The sequence below is a fragment of the Cupressus sempervirens genome, chromosome 7, assembly GCF_028749045.1.
Source record: "Cupressus sempervirens isolate cs-2001-9-10 chromosome 7, ASM2874904v1, whole genome shotgun sequence".
NCBI lineage: Eukaryota > Viridiplantae > Streptophyta > Pinopsida > Cupressales > Cupressaceae > Cupressus > Cupressus sempervirens.
The window spans coordinates 517,039,054-517,063,930 of record NC_143124.1 but is presented as its reverse complement, the minus strand read 5'-3'; the positions used below and the strand labels follow the sequence as shown (position 1 = coordinate 517,063,930).

At 32.5% G+C, this 24,877-nt stretch overlaps 1 protein-coding gene across 1 annotated transcript in view; it reads right to left on the bottom strand.

Annotated features, from left to right (window-relative positions):
• Window positions 1–1,330: 1,330 nt before the first annotated feature.
• Window positions 1,331–24,877, bottom strand: part of LOC149547799 (uncharacterized) — a 63,757-nt gene continuing 40,210 nt past the window's right edge. Inside the window, exon 4 of the mRNA XM_089791847.1 lies at window positions 1,331–1,360. Within this exon, the coding sequence (XP_089647973.1) occupies window positions 1,346–1,360 (15 nt within the window). The 3' untranslated portion in view covers window positions 1,331–1,345. The remainder of the gene's footprint in view (window positions 1,361–24,877) is intronic.

Sequence of the window (24,877 nt, the reverse complement as noted above, 5' to 3'; positions counted from 1 at the left end):
CTTTTTGAGATAGATCAATTGTGTCTGGATAGATAGAGTTAGTAGCTAGAAGAATCAGTGATTGTATATGTAAACATCTTTAGGAACTCTAGCTAAAGTTTTTTTTTTGCAAGTTTCCTTCTATAGGTTAATTTTCTCAAGGTTAATTAACCTCCCCAAAATCATGTATTTTGGAGGTCGTTATTAACCACAAAGAGGTAGTTATTAGCCTCTATGTCTATATAAGGACACCTTTTGGCTTTGTAGAGGGACTTTTTGGTTTTGAAAATAAAGGAACACTATGCTGAAATTTTGATTGAGAGATAAATTTTGGAAAGTATGTACACTTTTTTTCTTTGAAATTGAAAAATCTCTATTATTTTCTTGGTGCAAGGAAATGAGATGAGATATGCTTTGGGTTTCTTATTCTAAAACCAAAATTGTTATATGTTGTAGTAGACATTCTCATGGTACTGTGCGAGTGTTTATGAATAATGAATGTGCTTGGTAATACTGGTTGCTTTCAAGCGTAGTTCTTGATCACCTTTGTTATCATTCTTGTTTACTCAAGAAGGTTGTAAGGGTGTGTGGTGCATTTTTCCTAAACAGCTTTCTCTTGATCTTTGAAGTTTTAGATTTTTTATTCAAAAAACCATTTTAAAATCATATCATACGAGGGAGTTTCCCCTCTAAATGCAAATGAAGGCTGCATACCAAGGGCCTATCCAACTATTGTGAATGATTTGCCACACACTCTATTGGGTAAATTCTACTGTGACAAATCTTTTTACCAACAATTGAATAAATTTATAGAAGAGCTTACCTAGTAACTATACCCTTTGAGTAACACTATAGACCCCTTTACGATTTCTCCCGAGCCCACATAATCATTATATTTCTTTGGAATTGTTGTCTTTTTTTTGGAAACTCTATCAGAGAGGTCCATTCTGTATAGAGGTGTTGCCTTATGAATCGGCCTTAACCGAAAAATGTTTATGACTTGGAGGTGTGGTTGTAATTGTAGGTTCTCATGATTAATCATTGTAATTGCAGATTCAGTCAAGGGAGCCATTTTTAGTTGTAGGAGGAAAATTATATCTATAAACAAGACATCACATGAATTAAACATACACGTATGATATTAATTTGTTTCACACAAAATAATTATTATAGTTGATACTATATTCATTATTGTGTTCACAAATATACACTAGATATATCTAGGTATATCTCATTACTAATGTGAAAAGTCTTCTTCATGGAGCAATGATATTATAAACCCAAACAACCTAAAAACAACAATATTGTGTGAAAAATACCTGATTATGAGTCTTTTTGGTTTGTTGAGGATTCAACAATAATTGTTTCATTTGGAAGGCACCTGAGCATGCAACAAAAAATGTGAGATTAATTAGCCGAGGCATACAATAAATTGAAAGGTATAACATCTACTATTAGAGAGAGATACTTTTGTTGAATAACAATACCCATAGAGAGAGCTTAGGATCAAGATAATGTGAATAATGATATTTATAGAATGCAACACCATGTGGAACCAAAAGAGGGTTATGATAAAATTCATATCATGAAAATGAATAGTATTGATGGCTTAATTCATGGGAATGACCAATGTGATTCTATAATGGTTGACCTTATCAATGGTAATCTTATTCACATAAATTTAATTAATAATAGATATATATTTCTTCTATGTAGCACTAATTTTTTACATATGGCTTTCCATTCAATTAACTCCAAATTATAAAAATTGTTTATTGGTTTTGATAAAAGTAATATCATGAAAATAAAGGGTGTTGATGGCTTAAATCATGAAAAGAACAATGTGATTATATTATGGCTAACCTTTTAAATGTGATTTTAATTTAATTAATAATAGATATATATTTCTTGTAGTTTTTTACATATGGCTTTCCCTTCAATTGACTCCAAATTATAAAAATTGTTTATTAGTTTTGATAAAAGTAATATCACAAAAATAAAGGGTGTCGATGGCTTAAATCATGAAAAGAACAATGCGATTATATTATGGCTGACCTTGTAAATGTGATTCTAATGATTCTCCACATAGGAAAGAAAAATCATGCTACCTCTTATTCTCCTCCCCGACTATGAACAAGACTTCCCACTCTTGATGTGGGTTACTAATTGTGTTGCTAATTAGTTGCTAGTTATTTATTTTTGACATTGTTAATCCCTTGGTTCTAATTGTGTTGTCAATCTCTTAATACCATTTAGAATTGCTTAGTCAGCCCCCTATAAGACTATCAGACTTACCAAATATAAATATATAATTAAAAAATATGTAAATAAAAGATCAAATTAAAGTTCACTATATTGAAAGTATATTGACTTGACAAAATGAAAATAAATATAGAATTCTAAAAGTTTGTTTGACAATATGAATTATATATATATATATATATATATATATATATATATATATATATATATATATATATATAGATCTTATTCCTGGTCGATCCACATTGAGTTATAGTAAGGTGGCCTACAATCACCTTGCCAATGTCAAAAAGATTTAAGTTTTTAGACTGAAAGGTAGCCAAAATGTGGAGCACTAAAAATGAAATACATTCTCATGTAACTTAGTCTTCACTTGATCCAAGGATGGTGCATTGATATATTCTTGGTTGTGGTGAAATTATTTTATCATGTGCTTAACATATTAAGGAAATTGGGGCAAGATATTTTATTCCACATCATTCATATAAGAGTGAATACCAAAAAATATATAATGGAATCAAAAGTAGTGTCAAATGGAAGAGGTATGTATGAAGAGGGTAAAATACATGAACATGTCAAATATGAATATCATGGAATCATTCCAAATGTTCAGCAATGCATGACTTATCCTGTGTATGATCACATGGATTCTGAGGATGATGAGCATACAGTGTCGTCTTAGAATGAAGAATCCAATAATTATCTTGACCATCTAGTTCATAAGGATCTTGTAGCTTGTCCAGTGCATAATAGTTAAAACTACTATTAAAATTCTTAGTACTTCCAAATACTTCCATGGATTTGGTAATGGGATGGCATATTTGGCTTCAAAGTGCAACTCCAACATTGAGGAACAACAGTGAGAAGTGGTTGGATTGGAAGACTATTGTTCTTTTAAATTACTAGTTCATAGGCATACATGGTGACAAAAATAGCCAAAAGAGTAGTGTTTTGTTGTCCTATTCATATCATTCAATGTTTATTCTAATGACTTTAGTATACCTAAAAATTAATTTGGATCTTGCATGGTAGGGTTGGCAATCTCAGTATATATTCTCAGTTTATTTAATTCTCACTAGATTGTGGCTTTGTAGCTGTGAATATGTGAATATGGGCAATGTAGATTACAGAAATTAAAACTATGCTCTTAATTTAAGACCTTTTCCATGAATTAATAGAAGCATGCTTATCCTTATTATAGGATAACAAAAACAAAAATTTTACAAAGTACATATTAGATCTATAATAGCAAACTTAAAACATAAAACATAAAAGAACAAATTCACAAAGATATCTAAGTTTTAAACCACAGTTTCCTTATAATAGTGAAAGTCTCAAGCCACAAAACTAGTAAAATTTGTGTTAAACATATTTTCCAGTGAAATTAAAATTCATATCACCTTTGATGAAGATTTATTTTCATATTTATTTGATATGATTGAGCTTATTTTCAGATATTGCAGATTGTAAATTTACATTTTAAATAGCTATATCACTAAGCATATAGATTTTGGGTATTTAAATTCATTGATTTTGCACACACAAAGCGTAATACAGACAATATATGATTTAGACACCACTATATTAAACAATATACAAAAAATACAATAGTTTGGTACACATGTAAGTAACAGAGGTAGAAGTTGCTTACAAAATATGCTTTATTTCAACTCTATTGTCTAATCGAACATAGTTGTAGGTGGTTCATTCTTCCAAACAAAACAATAAGGTGTGCACTCGATCATAGTTCAAAGTTGTCTACAAAATAAGGCTCATATAAGAAACCTATGCTTGGCCAACAATATGTCTAGGTGGCCACTTCCTCACAAAAGTACAAAATGACATACACTCTATCAAGTATACTATTGCATGATATCAAATTTACTATATTCATAGGTATAGATGGTATAGACTACACATTATTAAGGTAATCCTTAAATGCAACTTTGATATTAGGAACACAACTGAGAGCATAGTAATCATCTGCATGCATGTCACGTAGGAAGTTACAATATCTAGTAAACATGTCACACGTCATGTGGAACTCGAGGACTCTTGCCTCCATTAGAATTACATCAGTATCTCGCACAAATCAGGTTGTTGAGCATGTTGCCTTTGCATGTTCCAGTATGTTAATGCAACAAGGAGCAACTCCACTTGAAAAATTTGGAATACTATTCATAGGAAAACTAGTTTGATTGATTGATTGTGGTGACTAATTTGGTAACATGGGGGGGACATTACTACTGTTAATCTCAATATCATGTCTTCTTATGAGAAATGGAGGATCAGCACAAGAAGGTATATTCAAAATTAAGTGTATTTTCCATAAACTAATTGAAAACATTAAATAAAATATTAGTTTCAGAAATACATGTCCAACATGTGGCAAAAAAGTAAATTTCCAATTCTAGATTTGAGTAAACAAAAAAATCTATCAAACACAAAAAAGGTCTAAGTACAATAATATGAGATTATAGAAATATAACATAATAAAAGTGAGTAAAATCATTTGCAATATCCATAGGAAAAAGAAACTCGAGCTAAGTTTGTGCAGGCTAAGTACTACATGGAGACTTTAGGAAATTTAAGGTCTATTGGAAAGGCAAAAATAATTATGCCTAGTTTTGACACTATATACCCTTACCAGTAGATCATCATGACAGCTTTGTGGGTGTGTAGTGAATCTACAAAATAAATTGGTTCTTTGAATGCTCTAATTTTGGAGCTGATGATATAAGATAGTTTCAAGGCTAACATAATTCAATAATCTAAAGTAATCTTTAGATTTTCTTTATTTAGTTTTAGCCAATTAAAAAACCCAAACAGATGCTTCAAAGCAAATAGATCAAGCTGAATTTATTTCAATTAACAAAACAAACTAACACATGATTAAAATTTCCATTATGTGTCAGAAAATAAAGATTCAGACATTTAGAGGAGCGTTCTGTCATTCATAGCCATGTTTACTGAAATAGCCTAAACTAGCTAGAAAGGTAAAATGGAAAAAGTAAAACTACATTCATAAAAATGATCCATTACCATTTTTAGTCCACCTATTGCATTAATCTTGTTATTTCCAATTCACAACACAGAATCATCATCTATTGCAAATCCAACAATCCTATGCAGTGGTAAATATTGTGATTTAAACTTAATCCCTAACAATTTCTAAGCATTTAGATTTACATATTATCATTGCTCTATTGCAAAAATCAGAGCTTAAAATCACAAGGAAATGTTTGAGCAAAAATGGTTTTAAAGTAGAAAAATCTAAGTTTATATGAAAGACATAGCTGACATAGTCTTCAAGTCATCAGATTTTGAACACCTCGTGTCTAGGATTAGACATGATGGGGTTGGGACCTCACCTCATGGGCACAATCATGGACATGAACCAAATTCAAATACAAGAGCCAACAATTCAAGAGCAGAATCCATTCAAGCTTAACAATGTATATCTAATTTCAACAATTGGCTGATCTTGCAAGGGCTCAAATAAAATAATTTGTTAGGGTTTGCATAAAGCATGTTCTTCTAACCACAAAATGAAATGCAACGAAAAATAAGTAAAACAAAATGAAACTATTGCTATTAGAAAAACCGTCTGTAAAATCCAGACATTTATTCTTTAAAGACAAAATGAAAGGTTACAAAGAATCTTGTAGTCATAAATTTTGGTTTTTGAGGCCATTAAATTTAATTCCTATTGAGTGCATTCTAATTATTGTTGAGTTTTGGTAAAATACGGCTCAAAATAAATTTAATTCGGATACTCTGTAGTTGAATTCTGTAATAAAACCTTAACTACTCATGTATTTACAAACCCTAGCAAAACATATCCTTTTGTCTTGAAACTTGAAAGACAGTTTTTTGCAAACAAAAACCTTGAAACACAATTTCAAATTTAGCGGAGGGGATTGATGTGGTGATAGGATCACAATTTTTCTAGATAGTAACCTTTTTTTTAAAAAACATAATCAGAATAAATTATGTGAAGATCATTAACCTCTATAGATAAATAGAATGATCGAGAGTCATGGACTTACCTAATTGAAGAAGACAGTTCAAAAAGCAAGATTCCAACTATTTACGCCTTTAATAGGATAATGTTTAGATTGTTCACAGGATGTTTTATAGACAATGCAGGTGGTGGGATAAAATGAATTAACTCTACTAAATATCTGGCATAACAAATCAATACACAAATATAGAAAATCCGTGAAAGATTTATTAAGATATATAAATATATGGTAATAGATATGGTCATTGTAGTATATTGATATAGAAATTGCATTTATTGCCTGAATTTATTGAGTAGATTGATATTGGAAGTGCAAATATTGGTTGAATTTATTGTTTGACAAGTAATTTGTTTTTAATTATTTTATGTTCCACATTGTTAACACGTTTATTATATATTATTCATAGGCTTTTAGGAAGATATTTCTTATTAGTCAATATATCGGCTATTACATTTGCATTATCTAAATCATACAGCTTCGTCATTGTTGCACTTTTATTTTTTAATAACCTGAGTAGAATTTTGATAAAGATAAAACACTTAATCTGCATATGTGACTTGCCTTCTCTAGTTCGCAAATTTAATAGCTAATTTTAAAAAATGCAATTGAAAACATTTGAAGAAATGTAGAAGTGGACCAAAAAATGTAGAATTTTAACTACAGACCTTTGACTTGCATAAATGTCTGTTACCAAAATACCGCCTATAATGTCTGGTTTTCCAAACAGACAAGTTTCTATGAAAAGCCCACCTATAATAGCCTATCGACTAATTATATTTTAATTTCATGTACAAGATTTATGCAATTAAATTAAAATAAACTTTATTAAAATGATGCTTCCTCTCTCGTATTAAATCATGAGACACTTTTAATATAATATTTATTAATTTAACTAATAATATTATTTAAAGTTTATTATTAAATTCAATAAATATAAATACGCCAAAATTAGAAGATTAACAAAATCTTTTAAATTTAATTATTTTATTTTATTAATCTATCAATTAATTAAATATTGAATTTTCTTTACACATGTTAATATGTATAATAATAATAATAATTTTGCAAGGTTAAGAGTAAATAGACATGAGAGATTATATATTTATTACTGCAAGTGAGAAGTTGATAAATAAATATTTATGTTTTTAATTATATTTTAAAGATCAATTATAGTGGAGTTGACTATGTGATCATCTAGTTAAGAATATTTATTTTATGAGAGAAATTATAAATAATTTAATTAATATTATAATTTCAAGCTTGAGTTATGTCTTGTTGCATAACGAATTAAAAGAAAAGTAAATATTAATATTAGACTTAAATAAAAGTTATATTAGTATTTTACAAATAGAATTGATATTAATATTTAAATCTAATTAAATGTGTTTATGTTATTGATTTAAGATTAATTTTACATGACATTTTATATGCACATAGATATTTGACATTTAAATACTTATTCATTTAATTAAATATATTAACTTAACAATTTATGTAAACATGTATACTCTTACTTTATTTCTAAACACATCTTTATGGCTCAAGTTAAACATAGAAAAATATGGAATTAAACTACATGGTTCAAAACTATGTATTTTCTTATATTCTATTTATAGTCTTGTGATGTTTATTTTTAGGATGGTTTTCTTTGTGTGTTGTGCAATTGGCCAAGTTAGGATGTGCACTCGAGGTGTCTTTGCATTTTCTTTTATGATGTTTTTTTTGACTGGGTGTCATGTTGTACCTTTTTTTATATTTAAATTGATATTTATATTTATGAGATTTATTTCAATTAGAATTTATGAGAACTTGGGTTTTGAGAACCAATGCCATTGTCGGATTGCCTGTTATGGAACCAAATTTGATTATTAATTATTGGTTTGTGGTATGGGACACATGTGATTTATGAGTTTCTTTTTGGGAGGTTGACTAGGTGCATGTCTTTGGAAATGACTTGCAATAGGGGTCTGGGGACCAAAGTGATCAATAGCAGGGTAACCTAATGTAAGTTGTGTAACAAGTGATAACATAATAATTAATATATCTCACCTAGCTCTTTTCCTTGAGATATACTAAAAAGATAAGTTAGAAATATTTTCCTCACCCATGCCTTGAGTGCTTGTATAGGCTAAGGATGGGAATGAGATGAAACCTAGTGAGAGGTATGACTAGTTTTCCTCATCTTCATGAGAGGGTATTTTGGTTCCGCATGTGTCATGTTGAGGGTCTAGGGGTCCAAAGTGACTAGTCCAATGTAACTCAATGCTTGAGGGTTTGTGGTCCAATGAGAGACTAATTCAAAGTAACTCAAGTAGTTTGACCATGTGATGAAACTCCCTAGAATGTAGCTTGAGTATCCTTTGTATATTTTGTATTTTCCTCTGGTGGTGTACTTGTTAGATGCTTTTATTGTGGGTCATTACATATTGGTTAGATGTCTTATATTATTGTCAACTGACGTATATTAATGAGATTACATTATTCATTGGAGGTGTATTTATTGTTAAAGCTATTTATTGGGAATATATTCTCCTTGATAATAGTTGTTATTTGCCAATTATTGTTCTTTTGACATTTGACACTTTGTTTGGAAATGATTGTTCTTTCAATGTTAAATTTTCTTATTTTTGATACTTGTTTTATACTTGGTATATTTATGTTGACTTTGGAATGTGGTGTTGCTATTGGATGGAGTGTCCTTCCAATTTCGATTATATTTTCTTCTTGAGTAGTTTGTGTTACCCATGAGGTAGAATTAGCCATCAAGATTCTTTTCCTAGGATTTTTTTGTGCTTCAATATTTGCATGCAGATCATTCATTATCTTCACTGTAGAGTGGGAGAGGAATCCTAACTAGGTAACCATGCAGTCCAAAGGTAGTGTCTTCTTAACATTTGGGTCCCCCTCAATTGAACATATGTTGGATATTTGTTGATACAATTGCACCATTATGATTCTTATATATTCCTATCTTGGAGACTTCTATTTAGTTGATGTATATATGTTATCATGTATTCTAATGTACTTGTATCTATTTTTACATACCCTATGACATGTGAAATGAATGTTATTCATTAGAGGTACTTTCATGGTATCTATTGCATTTGTACATTTTCTTATGAGATATTGTATCTATTATTTCTTTATCATCAAGAGACATTGTACTTGACATGTAAACTAATTAATATAACTTCTTAAATGTCACTCAACATGAAGGAACTTTTGAGAAATGGAAATTTTATCTATAATTGCTTATGTGTAGTTGATGTGTACGTGTATATTGCTTCCTTATTATTCTTTGATGTTGTTTAAACTTTTTTTTTTTTTAAAGTTCAATAAAAATGTTAGGTTTATTTCTTTTGGGTTCCTAAGCAAGACATTACATTTGGTATCAAAGCCCGAGTTTCAACACTAGGAATTATGGGCATATTGTGCACCATCAATTAAGCAATTAGTTAAACTTGCAACAAGATTAAAGAACAAAATTTGGAATAGTGGAACTTTTGATTGTGAGACTTGGAAATTCACAACACTTTTTATCTAGACTCTTTCTCTATTTCTATGCATATTACCCTTATGTTTTCTAATAGATTGTGAGATGTTGTTCTTTTGTTTGGGGTGTTGTAGGGGGGTCTATTTTAGAAATCACTATAGAGATGAATGTGAGACCAATACAGTTTTCAATTTATTCTTAAACTAGAATCATATTGCTCTTAGTGACTAGAAGTGTATACATAGTTAACTTATTTATATTAATTTCTTAAATGACCCTTTTATTTGACATTGTTGATAGTACACTTTGAATTCTAGTTACCCTATTCATTGTAGTAGGTTTCCAAGAGTAAGCTTGATTCTAGGGGGTGGATGTAATGCCCACCCATAGTTTTCTTTTCTGGTCTAATTGTCAAACTCTTTTAGGCCTATTTCATGCATGTGTTAATTTCAAAGATATTTAATTTATTGCTACATGACACTATTGCATGACTTGGATTACATATATTTAATTAATGAATTGCTTATTTGATTATGTCTCACAAGTTATTTGATGATTATGATTACTTGTGTACTAATGATGCTATAATCATTATTTGTTACTAAATGCAAATTTCTTTCATGACTATGCCTTTTGATGTACCTTTAAATGATGATTATTTTATATTAATGATGATAATCAAAGGAGTTTTATCAAAGTTTTCATCTTTATCTCGATTATTTGTATTAGTAACAATAAGTGGCACTGAAGTCCATAGACCTACATATCCATGATCATGATTGATGCACTCATTGTAATTTTCAACAATGCAATAACAACAAAAACAAGAATAGTCTCTCGTGTACAATGTCCAATTATGATGATTGGTACTCATAATAGATTGTAAAGATTGTGCTTTTTCTATCCTCTTGCAACCATGCATAGTTTTTCTATCCACACTTGAAGGTCCACATATTTAATATATATACAAAAACAAATTATAGACAAATATATATATTCACATGTGTCATGTGTATATAACTTAAGTTAGATTTAAGAGAAAATATATATACACATGCATGTACATTTACCTTGTATCTTCCAAAAGACTCTACATGATATTATTTGACTCACTCTTGATGATGTGCCAACCTCATTTGATGCATAATCTGTCTAGCACCAGTCAATAGTACCATGTGAATTATTTATATGAACTCCCTTATAATTCATTTGGTACTTTCATAGAGCACGTTTGATACAAGCTCCAACACCATCACGTTCACCTTTGCCATTTCCACTTTCAAAGAAACTCCATACATGTGGTATATTTTCATCACAATGATATCGACAAGGTGCATAAAATGCTCGAGATGATTTGAATTGTGTAGCACACCCATCTGACCAAAGATAATGTTTATTGATACTTGTGCCTCTTTCTTTGATATATACAAAAAAATTCTTGAAACAATGTTCTACATAATGAATATTGTGTTCTTTATCATCACTTATGTAGAAGTGATATTCTTTTTTGATGACTCGTGCTTCAACTGTGCTTTGAATACCATCCAAATCTAACTGTGTGTGATGATAGCACACTTGTACTATAATAGTAACCTAATCTTAAAAATAGTAGTCTTATTGAATAGCCTTTTGATGAACAAAGGAATAGTTTTCCGCAAAGTCAACAACTGATAAAATGGTTCCAAGTGGGAAATTATCTCTAAGTGTTTGAAATTTTTGAGCTTGCCACTTTGAAAAATATGCAAGATGAATATATGGTTGTATCAAACTTTTAAATTTGTCCATAAATGCTCCAATGGTCATCTCCTCTTCAACATATTCTAATCTTTTCAATCCTTTCCTAGATTTAGTTTGTTTTGTTGCATACTTGTAACCCTTGCAAGTTATCATTTTTGTAACATCAATATCTTCATTATTCAAAGGAAAAAGAGTTGAATTAGAACATTTTCCACGTATTCCTCTAATGCAATTGATTTGACCAACAAGATCATCTATTTTTTCACATAAAATAGATGAGATGAACTCACTTCGTCTACTAGGAGGGGCAATTTCATAACCAAAAGTTTCTTCTATAAATTTTTGATAAACTAGATACTGGAGATCAAATTCAATATGATAATGACAACAACAATTTTCAAGTGCTTTGTTTCTCCTAACATAATATGGCTTCAATCTTTCAAATAATGTCTACCCAATCTTTATATCAGGATTTGAACTAGAAAATGAGACATACATTTAATGTTGTATTATATCCAACCAATGTTTTGTATGATGTTCATAAAGGTTAGGTCTAACCTATGTCTGAGAACATCTGTAGTATTTGATGAAGAATGAGTATTATCATTCCAAAATGATATTACCAATTTTTCTATTCTATCATCAATCATATCACAACGAGGAGCTCTACACATAATTTCCCAATTTCCTTCCAAAGTGCTATCATCCAAAACCATTCTTCCCTTAATATATTTTGATATAGTTTTTTTATTAAAACCAATATGTGATGAAATTAAAGATATTTGTCTATCTGGGGGTATACTGCTACCAAGAATAGATTGCAACATAACTCTTCTTATAGTTCTCTTATCTTTACTTCAAATTTTCTTACCTATAAAGCTCAAACCTTTCTTAACATTTTCAACAATATCACTTTGCATATTAGAAAATTTTCTCTTTTTTGGTGCTGTGTCTACACCTAGCAATTTTAATTACTCTTCCAATTTTTTTGTAAAAGAACATGGGAAAGTACTTGAGTTTTTTCAAGTGTTTCCAAAACATAAAATTTACTTGCTATATATTTTACAATCTTATTCATACCTCTTTTTTTGGAAAGACATAACCATTTAATATCAGCAAGTGATTTCAATTTATCCACATCCATTATAAGTAAATGATCTAAATTTCTATGACTGATATTTTTCTTTACACTTGTGGCTAGTTTTATGCAATCATCCATACCAATTTGAGAAATTGATCCTGACCCTTTTCCAAGTTCCATTGGTTTATGTCCTGAATTATCATGTCCTGGATTGTTATGTCCTAGATTGTCATGACTCAAATCTTCTTCAACATGTATTTTCTCATCTTGTGATTGTTTGTTAAGACCTACATGCATATAAATGAATAAATTTAGAAAATTAATTGTAAAATTGTAAATATACATGTCCATATGAATTTACACATTTGCGTACCTTCTCTTCTTTTGTGATAAATGTCTAAACTTTACTCACGATTTCTCTATTCTGCATTAGTTGATCTATTTATTGCAAATTTATTTTGTCCTCCTTGTTATCATCCAATCTTTGATTTTCAAAATATTTTGAATTGTCAAGTCGGTCTTCAAAAAACTATCAAAATATTTCAAATTGTCTAGTCTTCTTCCTTTTTCTTCAAAATAGCGAATTCTTGTAACATTTTTGTGTATTGATTAAAAAATGAGCTTACAATTATTTTTTATACCAAAGAAATTAGTTATAAACTTTTTATTTTGGGTCGACAAGGAGCTTTGAACAAAGCTCCTACCATCCAAAATGTGTGTCAAGGTGCTTTGTTCAAAGCCCCTTGGCACCCAAAACGGTTTCCAAGTGCTTCATGCGAAGCCCCATGGTATTTGACGTGGCCAAGGTGCTTCGATTGAAGTCCCATGGCCTTAAAAGGGTTGGCCAAGGGGCTTCAACTGAAGCCAACCAACTACACATGATCTTGGTAGCTGAGAAACAGCCCAGGAGACTTCGAATGAAGCCCCCCTTAAAAGCGGTAAACCACCCAACTGGCTTCGTGTGAAACCCGTTCGCTCAAAGACCCAAAAATGAGCTTAGAACGAAGTCGTCTTCATGCAAAGCCTCTAAAAATAGAAATTTCTTAGATTATGCTAAATTTCTATCAAATTTTCTTCTTTTGATGGCTCAAACAAGGGCCAAATAAGCTTAAACTCTAAAACTAAGTTTAGAAATGTGTTGTCCTTTCAATAAGATTTCCAATGAATATATTTTTAGCATATATTATGTTTATTGTGATGTTTTATTTTTAATTTTATTAAATGTAGGTTTTTTTAAAATCATTTTAGAAACCTCCATTTGAAGCATTGGAAAAATATAAAAGTAAAGAATACTTTTTTTTTAAAATATGATCATCAAAGCTATGTATATTAGCTTTCTAACAAGTCAAGAAAATTTGCATTTCGATATATACAAATCAACTAATATTGATCAAAAGCAACCTATGTATAAATTATCGTTAGCGTCACTTTGTCAATAAATAAAACCTATATTTTTTGATGAAATTGAACAAAACCAAAATAACTTGCTAGTTATTGATAATGATATATACAAATCAAGTTATATTGATCAAAAGCAACCTATGTCTAAATTATCATTAGTGTCAATTTGTCACTAAATAAAACCTATAATATTTGACGAAATTGAACAAAATCAAAATAACTTGCTACTTATTGATGTTACTATTCTAGCCCAAAAATAATTTTATAATTATCCTATTTTTTAAAAAAAATTATGTTGATCAAAACACCCATCACTTTTTGAGAATATCAATTTTTGTATAAAACACTTCTCAGAGGAGATAAAAAAGGACGTCAAATGAAATTATTTAAAAAACTAAAAAATATTGTTAGAAACTAGATAGAAAATGTTAAAAATCACTAATTTACATCATCATCAAATTCTTTACGGTTTTTTCGTAATATGCATTTGAAAATCAAGTTTTTGTTTAAAATATCTACTTTAGTGTCAAACTTGGCCAAAATGTGAGAACCATTACCATTTCCTTGCCCTATCAACATTATGTTAAATATGTGATGATTTGTACTTGTGATTTATTATGGTACTTACCCATGCTTACATGGGTAGGGTGTGCATGTTTATTTTCTCTTTCTGTATGATGTGTTTGATGCAGTTAAGGGAGGGAGTCATAGTCACCTTCTAGTCGAGATATACACGATGTACCACTTGATGTCATTGCATGTTTAGCTTAGACATATATATGCATATGTGCATGCTCATATTTTATGTGGGTTACAAGTATCGGGAATCGACAACCTTGAATTTCCAAGATGAGCGTGCCCTATCACAATAACTCAAATTCTAAGAATGGAGAGATAATGATTAGGTCCAATCTTAGCCATTGCCTAAATACTTATCTTGTAAGGAGGACTTGTACATGACTATCTACCCTTTTAAACCTGTGAGTCTTTCTATGCATGTGTTTTAGATTAAGGTGAAAGAAAGTTTTGAAGGGGCCTCGAAACCCTTTGCATCAAAAAGAAAGATAAACCATTAAGCACAACTAGGTTTTAAAAAGACCTGAAACCAACTAAACAACTAAACCAAGTTTTACAGGGACCTGAGACCAACAGATGTGACCAGAAAAAATAGCCATAGAGACACTGGAACCCGAAAAGCCAATAGACTGGAGCAAAGCAACCTGAAAAGCCTCCCAAACCAGTATCCAGCAAACCAATAACACCACCAGTTCACTATCACAAAAAAACCAGTCAGCATAAGGGAACATAAGATTTTCCTTTTGATTTTAAGTTTCCCTTACGCGATCGAAGGGTCATATCTAAGGGGGGAGCAGAAGGCTTATTCTTCTTCCTTTTAACTGCAATCCAATCGTCCTCAATCTTCACTGCCTCAGGCTCCCATGCCTCAGAGGACAAAGACCCATGGAACCCAGGGGATGCAGAAGCCACAACAAACTCCCTGTGAGAATCTAATGACATTTGACCCCTAGGAGGATCATCTGAAACTGGGGAAGAGACCAAAGCATCCTCCTCAACCACTGGCTCAGAATGATCAGTAACCTCAACCACATAATCCATAGGAGCATCCACGAAATTATTCCCCAAAGCAACCTCCTCAACCACCAAAACAAAATGATAGCTAGCCTTAACCTCAGAATTCGCAGGAGCTTCCCAGGATTGTTTCACCGTGTAGTGCTCAGAGGAGGCCCCTGACCACCAAGAAGGTGATCGCCTAGAATTAGATTTCCCAGCAACACAATGAGCAGCAATGTGACCCGTCATGTGGTATTTCATGCAACGAAAAGGGATACCCTCGAAATCCAACATTTGGGTCCAAGAACCCCTTGGGGAATTCAAGCAAATTGCCTTAGGAAGGCCCTTAAAAACATCCAAGTCAACAAGGAAGTGTGCACAGGTTGAGTGGAGAATATCTGAAGTGTCAACATCCACATATAAGAAATCCCCAATAGCATTCCCAATAGTTTGAAAAATTGAATCATGCCAAAGATGTATCGGAAGATTAGGGAGCTGGACCCAGATAGTGAACTTATTGAAGGATTTTGAGAGTGGATTAAAATCCATATGGTTTGGCCATAAGTGGATATCTTCCCTACCAAGATAAATTATTGTGACATAAAATAATCTTCCTGTCATTGGTACTTTGAAATTTAGCTATAAAAAAACCTTTAGCACATGAGAAGATGTGGACATTATTATCTATCAATGGCATCCAGTTCTTGGAGCTCTAGTCATGTAGATCAGTAAGAGAGGGCCAATAGCCATGGAAGCAAAAAATTGCAGCAAAAGAAGAAAGCTCTTCTACCGTATGGAAAATGTCTTCAACTAATTTTGGATCAAGAGAAACCTTAGTAGGCTTTAAAGCACTTACAAGCGAAACTTGAGAGGACAAAATGGCTTGAGGGAAAGCACCATGTAACCCGGCTTCAAAGGCATCCACGTCAGCAAAGGTCCTTCGCTCAGAACCAAGAGAGCCTAAACCAGGAGTAGGAGATCCAGAAGTCAAACAAGGGACAGATGGAACCCTAGACCCACCCGCATTAGAAGTTGAACGAGGTGCAGACTGAACCCTACCCCCACCCGCAGGTAGAGTCGAGAGAACGAGAGCATCTCCAGCAGCCATCAGATGAACGCTGGAACAGGAAGGAAAACAAGGAGATGCAAAAGAGTCATTGCAGGCACCTTCCACCATGGTCGTAGATGCATACAACACATTTTGAAAATGCGCCTAGGCAAGAGAGTGGGCAGAAGCCATCCTCAAGCGACCATGCAATTAATCCTTTCTGTGCATGTGTTTTTTGACTTTCAAGCGATTATTTTCTTTATGTATTTTATGGTTTGATTCTATGATTTTCTTGGTAGAGTGCGTATTTATGATATTTGGATTTATCATTCATTTTCAAATTATTAAATGTTATTTAATTAAAAAGAGAAAATATTAAAATAAGTCAATATTTCATTGGTTGGAATTATTGAAATATTTGGCTATTTTACAAGATTTAATTTAAAATTATAATTTAGAAAATCAAACTAAAATAATTTTAAAATTAAATTTTATTTATTTTTAAGTGTGATTGCTTGAAGGGATGCCAAGAAGATCATTGATGGAGATGATAATGAAAGCTAGTCAATGAACTAGCAAATGAGTAAATGAGGATCTGGATTTGCAAACTGAGTTGTATTTTATAGATCAAAACTATTGTTACATTCTAAACATTATGATAGTCAAAATCCTTTAATCAAGGTTGACATAATAGTCATTTTGTAAATCCTTTAATCAAGGTGACATTCTAATGGAATAATTCAAATTCCTCTAACAAGGTCACTCCTAACAGGGTGATTAAGTCCTTTAACGGATCAAACCTAACAGTGTGTTTTGTAACCTTTAATAGGGTTCATTCTTAATTGAGTTCACTTTAGAAGAGTGAAAAAGTGGCAACATATTACTTGATGGTTTTTCCCAAATAGGGTTTCCACATTAAATCCTTGTCTCAAAGTTTTATGTGTGAAAGTTACCTTATGCACATTATTTTTACAATTGTTTATGTTACTGTTAGTTGACACATATAGTTGTTTTATGAGATTGATTAAGTTTTTTGAAGCTATTAAAAGTTAAATTGGTACATCTAAACTTGAGGATAACTAATTCACCCTCCCTCTCAATTAATCTAATCATTCTAACATGGGTTTCAAATTTCTCCAATAATAGATATCCGTGACCTTAGTAGGTTAACCCTTCATGTTCCAAATCTTAATAGGTCCAGCAGGAAGAAGAGTAAAAAGACTCTTATGTTGGTAGTAGATAACCTAGATTTTGATGAAGACCGGGAAGAGGATTTAATCATAGTTCTTGGTTAGATTTTTGTCACTTTTACCATTTTTGTAAATGCATACATAGTAAATTTTTAGTGCAGATAATCTTAGAGATATAGTATGTACATCTCCTAGCCTTTGTCTTCTTTTATTTAGTTTAGTTCTCTTTTAGGGTTCATATTTTATCATATCTATAGTTTTTTATTTCCACGTGTATCTTCCAAGGATGGAGCTCTTGATAGTTTAGTCCTTCCTCCTTTTGTCGTGCTTCATTCTTCACTTTACTATCTTAGAATGTAACTCAGTATATAAACTTAAAAGCTTCAGCAATAAAATTTTACTATTAGTTTTTGAATTTGTGACCTCTAATTTGATCATTGTTTATGATATCATAGTGAAATCATATCAATATTGTTCATTTCCCTTCATCTGAATTTCAATATTCAAGGATACATCTCTCACAAAAATTATTCTCAATCCTTTATTTATATAAATGCAAGTCAAATCATTAACTATTTAAAGGTAAACTAAAAACCAAGCGACTTACATAAATAATCAGTACATGTTTAGAGTATATTTTTATTATCAAGAAAAAATAGCTTATTGGGTAATGTTCGTACAAATATTCAATCTTCCCTCTCACCGTTATTTTTTTTAAAGAGCGCTAGTTTCTATTATTTATCAATAAAGAAGTTAATCACAAATTATTATTTTTTAGGTCAGATGTTGATTTGTTATCATTAGCCCTTACATCTAAAAATATATTGAAGAAATAAAAAGATAAGATAGATAAATTGAGTAATCGTAGACAACTCTTTTTCATTTCAAATATTTATCTCAATCTTTACCTAGTTCAATATCTCCCCTCAATGGATATTTTTATTCTTGTCCCTACTGGTTATAGTTTTTGTAGGATGGAAAGTTTTCCATTTTGAAAAAATATATATTCAATCTCTTTAATATAGATCATTCTCACAAGGAGTAAATATAATCACTTCTACATGTTTATAAGCTAGGCATATGGTAATCTACTAATCTCAAATAGTTATATGTTGGTTAGTTGCTCATAATTTCTTAGTCTCTCGTATGAAGATAGAAGTGATATTTCTTAAGCATATATTGATAAATTAACAGTATTAGATTAAATGTATCAATGTAAAGTAATCTAACATTAATTAGCTTTATAGGTCATGAGTTCAATTCATCTTCATTTTTATCAATCTACCAATCTTAAGAATGATTGTTAGTATTACAATACTTGGTCAATCTCTGATGTTAACAAATACTTAAGACCAAACCATGGTCAGACAAGTTCAAACTACAAAATTGGAAGTAGATTTGGTGCTAGCCTTCGTAGAATCACTAAGATTATCTCTTAAGTTACCTTAATTAACTATAACAAACCTGGGTTTTTTGAGTCATGTCCTTATTTTTATGTTCTCCCATATTTTCTTGTGTTTCTCTATTTCTCAATCATTTAATTATTGAGTTTCATCCTTATAGTCTTTCTAGTTGTAATATAGTTCTCTAAAGTATAGTGTCAACGCATCACACTTTGCATAATCTTTGTCATTATTTCATTTTTGCCTCTCTTGTCTATTTCAGATGTTTTTGGTTCTATTTTATTTTAGGTATTTAGGTTAGAGAATATTACAATCAATACTATTCTTGTAAGGAAACTCAGGTGCAGAAACAGCTTCCTACATTAATCTCTTAAGGAAAGTATGGTGCAAATCCTTTTAAAAATTTTACACTTGCAAATTCGATATCATATAAACAACAATATTGCAGCCAACCATGCATACAGAAAATATATAAAGAAAGAAACACATAACACAAAGGTTTGCCAATGGGGAAAAACCTTTCGGTAAAACAACCCCACCCCTTCAAAACTTGCACAATGTATTATCTTCAACACAAGGTTACAATACACTTGCAATGCAAGTTTAACAACAACAATAGAAGACTTCAGCAGCACCTCATTACTTGCACACTCTCCTCTTCCTCTCTCTTACATTTTCAACATGCAATACTACTTTTATGAACATCTTAAGACCCAACAAAATGCCCATAAAGGAGTCGGGTATTTTTCATGGCTCAACCACCAAGAACCATGCACAATGCCACATGTACATGCAATACCAAGAAAAGGGCATCCATCCCTTGAATAGGCAATGACAACTTGTCATCGAATCTGCCAAAAATAGCGGTCACAAGAGAAGTGTAAGGGAATCCGTCATACCAACCTATTTTTGGCATATTCTCTTACACACACCAACCACTCATTCTTGGGCGCCCAAAAAGGCCCCATGTCATAAGATGCTCTTACACCTATCATAGCTCATTTCTTAAATAGCTCTTACGAGTCATAGGAATCTGTCATAACCTTTTCAGCCATGATCTCCTTCACATACTTCAAGATGCTAACACATGTAACTGATCAACATGCTAACTAGACATGTACACTCACATTTACATATTATTTGCAAAAATACATTTACAAAACAAATAATAATAAGAATAGGAGTTATACAAGGTTGAGACACCTTATTCCTAACATTCTTCCACTTGTCAAACACCTTGTAAGAGCAATGGGAACATAACAGGGATTAACCGCTATAAGCTAGAAGGCCCATAGACTCCGAATACCATCTGAACTTCTTTGTGCCCACTGGTTTTGTCAATGCATCTACAACATTTTTTGCAGTATCCACCTTCTCCAAATTTACCTTTCCATCTTCCACCATATCTCTCACAAAGTGAAACTGCACATCAATGTGCTTTGTTCTGGCATGAAAAGTTGGATTCTTTGCAAGGAAAATAGCACTCTGATTGTCACATGAAATAGTAATCTTTCTTGCATCAACACCAATATCAGAACACAGTCTCCTAATCCAAATGGCTTCCTTACAAGCGTGAGTAGCAGCCATGTACTCAGCTTCTGTAGTGGACAAAGCAACTACAGGTTGTCGCTTACTCATCCAACTGATGGCACCACCAAGTATAGTGAACACATAACCACTGGTGGATCTCATGCTGTCAATATCACCTACCCAATCTGAATCCACAAATCCACGAATACAAACTGAATGCGGAGTTCTAGAAGAGTTACCATGATAACATATGGAGTAATCTGATGTACCCCTCAAATATCTAAATACTCGCTTAACTGCATCCCAATGTACCCATCCAGGATTAGCCATAAACTGGCTTAGAACTCCCACTGCTTGGAAAATGTCTGGTCTAGTACAAACCATAGCATACATAAGACTGCCAACTGCACTAGACTAAGGTACTCTACTCATGTCCTCCATCTCACTAGGAGAATTTGGACAATCTTCTATAGATAACTTTGTTCCCACAGAAATAGGAACACACAAAGGTCTACAATTTGCCATGTTGAACCTGTCCAACACAGACTTCACATACTTACTTTGACTCAACCACAATTTTCTGTTAGACCTATCTCTACTGATTTCCATATCCAAGATGTACCTTTCTGCCCCAAGATCTTTCATCTCAAACTGTGCTGACAACTGAGATTTAAAAATAGAAATCATACCCTTACCCTTCCCAAATATCAACATATCATCAACATATGATGCAACAATAAGAAGGCAATCATCTTGAACTCTGAAAAAAATACAATGATCTGATTTCAATCTTACAAATCCAATTGAAAACACAAAGGCATCAAACTTAAGGTACCACACCCTAGGAGATTGCTTCAAACCATATAAAGACTTTTTTAACCTACAAACCCAAGATTATTTACCTTTAACAATGTAGTGCTCAGGCTGTGATATATAAATTTCTTCCTCCAAATCACCATGAAGGAAATTTGTCTTCACATCCATCTATTCTATCTCTAAATCATATGATGCTACAAGAGATAATAAAAATCTAATGGATGTCAACTTTTCAACAGGAGAGAATATTTCACCATAATCTATTCCCTGTATCTGTGAATACCCCTTCGCAACCAATTTGGCTTTGTACCTTTCAACACTGGCATCTATACAGAATTTCTTCTTGAACACCCATTTATTATCAACAGGTTTTTGTCCTTTAGGCAAAGGTACAAGATCCCAAGTTTTTTTTTTATCCGATGAAGCCATCTCATCATCCATGGCCTCAATCCAAGAACCTTCATCTTCCATACCCAAAGCCTCTTTCACAGATCTAGGCTCATCAGTATTAGTAACCAAAGTGTAAGCACAATTAGAATCTAACATAGAATAACCAAACCTTTCTAGCTACTTTCTTACTCTCGTGGATCTCCTCAAGGGCTGAGGTTGGGGTTGTTCTTCCTCTTTTTCTTTTGAATTATCAGAGCTACTAGAGCTCTCCTAATCATTAGACCCAACATGGTCTTTCTATTCAATCTTCTCAAGGGTAGGAGGCAAATGAACAACATCTTTTTCCTTTTCTTTTTCATCTGGTTGTAGCACAATAGGAGAAGATGTTAGCTCTCTAAAAATAACATTTCTACTATACAATACCTTACTAGTCACAAGATCCCAAAGCTTGTATCCTTTCACACCAGCACTGTACCCGATGAAAATACATTTAACAGCTTTGTTTTCCAACTTAGATCTTTTCTCCTTTGGAACATGTGCATAAGCTTCACAACCAAAAACATGAAGATGTCTAATTGAAGGTTTCTTGCCAGACCACACCTCCATGGGTGTCTTACCAACAAGGGCTGATGTAGGAGATCTATTAACCAGATAGCAAGCAATGGCCATAGCTTCAGCCCAAAACTTTTGTTCTAAGCCAACTCCACTAAGCATACTCCTAGCCTTCTCCATCAGTGTCATGTTCATTCTTTTTGCAACTCCATTTTTCTGTGGGGTATAAGGACTTGTCTTCTACCTCTCGATGCCTCATTCTTTACAAAACTGTTCAAACTCTGCTAAGCAAAACTCACCACCATTGTCAATTCTCACACGTTTAATCTTCTTACTAGTTTGATTCTCTACAAGGGCTTTAAATTCCTTGAATTGATTAAAGACTTGTGTCTTACTTTTAAGGAACTAAATCCATGTCCTTCTACTGTAATCATCTGTGAAAGATACAAAAAATACAGACTTGGCGATTGAAGGAACATTTACAAGACCAAATATATCAGAATGAATAAGATCCAAAACATCGAAAGATTTGTGAGAACTAGAGTAAAACTGAACACGATTTTGTTTACCATAGATATAATGTTCACAAAAGTCAAACTCGAGATTGCAATCATTTAACCCCTTAACAAGATTTTTATTTTTCAGGGTTCTAAGACCCTTTTCACCACTGTGACCAAATCTCATATGCCACAACATTGTCTTTTCTGCAGGAAGCTTACCTTCCAAAGTGTTTGCATTGCCATCGGAACCAATAACCACAAAATTCTTCACTACTTGTTCAGATGGTGAGGATGAAGAACTATTACATAGAGGAATACATGCATCTAGCTGAAATAAGGTACCTCTCCTAGTACCCCTTGCAAGCACTATTGATCATCTCATCATCTTGCATCCTTCTTTCAAAAAAACAACTTGCACACCTACATCATTCAACATACTTACAGATAATAGGTTTCATGCCAAACCTAGAATGTGCATAACTCCATTGATTCCCTTTACTCGTCCATCAAGAAATTTGATAGTGACCTTTCCATGTCCAACTATCTTTAGGTGAGAATCATCACCCAAGTACACCTTTCCACCATCAAACTCTTCATATTTTGATAACCAGTTTTGATGAGAGGTCATGTGAAAAGATGCACCCGATTCAACCAACCACACATCATCAGATGCATGGGTTGCCAAAGCTACGATGAATGCATTGCGATCTTCTTGAGATCTTTTCGATGCTGAATTTGAACCTTTCTTCTTCTTCTTCAGCTCTTTGCAATCTTTACAGAATTGCCCAGGTTTATCACAGTTCCAACATTTTTCCTTGGACTTATTGGAAGTCTTGACTTTCCACAGGATTTGGATCTACCCTTATTTTCAAACTTATTGTCATTTTTCTTCCCTCTTTTCGTGGATCTCCCATGACCAGCAAGGGCATCTTTTTCTGAAATAGAAGCCTTTCTTTGCATCTCCTCTGATAGCAGCGAAGACACCACATCATCCATTTTGAAAGTGACTAACGTGCTTCCGAGAGCCATCACAAAATGGTCCCATGAATCCAGTAAAGAACACAAAAGTGTGTAGCAACAATCCTCCTCTAACTTGACACCAGCTAATGTTAACTGTGCAGCCAGCAGATTAAATGCATTTAAATGATCTATTAAGGATCCACCTTCCTCCATTCACAAAGAGTACAACTTCTTCCTCAAGAACAACTTGTTCACCAGAGATTTGGCTTGATACACAAACCCAAGTCGTGTCCACAAACTATATGCGGTTTTCTCATCTAGAACATTCAAAAGAACTGCATCGGTTAAACAGAGTCTTATGAGACCCTTAGCTTTATGGTCTTTGATATCCCAATCTGCTTGAGCTACAGTTGCTGGTCTTGTAGCGCTTGAAGTCACTTTGCATAGGTCACGATCTTCCAACGTGTCTTCCATCTTGAGTTTCCACAACTCGAAATTAGTGCCATTAAATTTCTCCACCTCCATTCTTCCATATGATGAACTTGCCATCTCAATCTGCCAATAAGATTTAGGATGCTCTACACAAGACTCCCACTCCACTTGAGATTAGCTCAAAAAACCCTACCCAACAACTAGGATCAAAAGTTGATCAAGCTCTGATACCACTTGTAAGGAAACTCAGGTGTAGAAACAGCTTCCTACACTAATCTCTTAAGGAAAGTATGGTGCAAATCCTTTAAAAAAATTTACACTTGCAAATTCGATATTATATAAACAACAATATTGCAACCAACCATGCATACAGAAAATAGATAGAGAAAGAAACACATAACACAAAGATTTGCCGGTGGGGAAAAACCTTTCGGTAAAACAACCCCACCTCTTCAAAACCTGCACAATGTATTATCTTCAACACAAGGTTTCAATACACTTGCAAT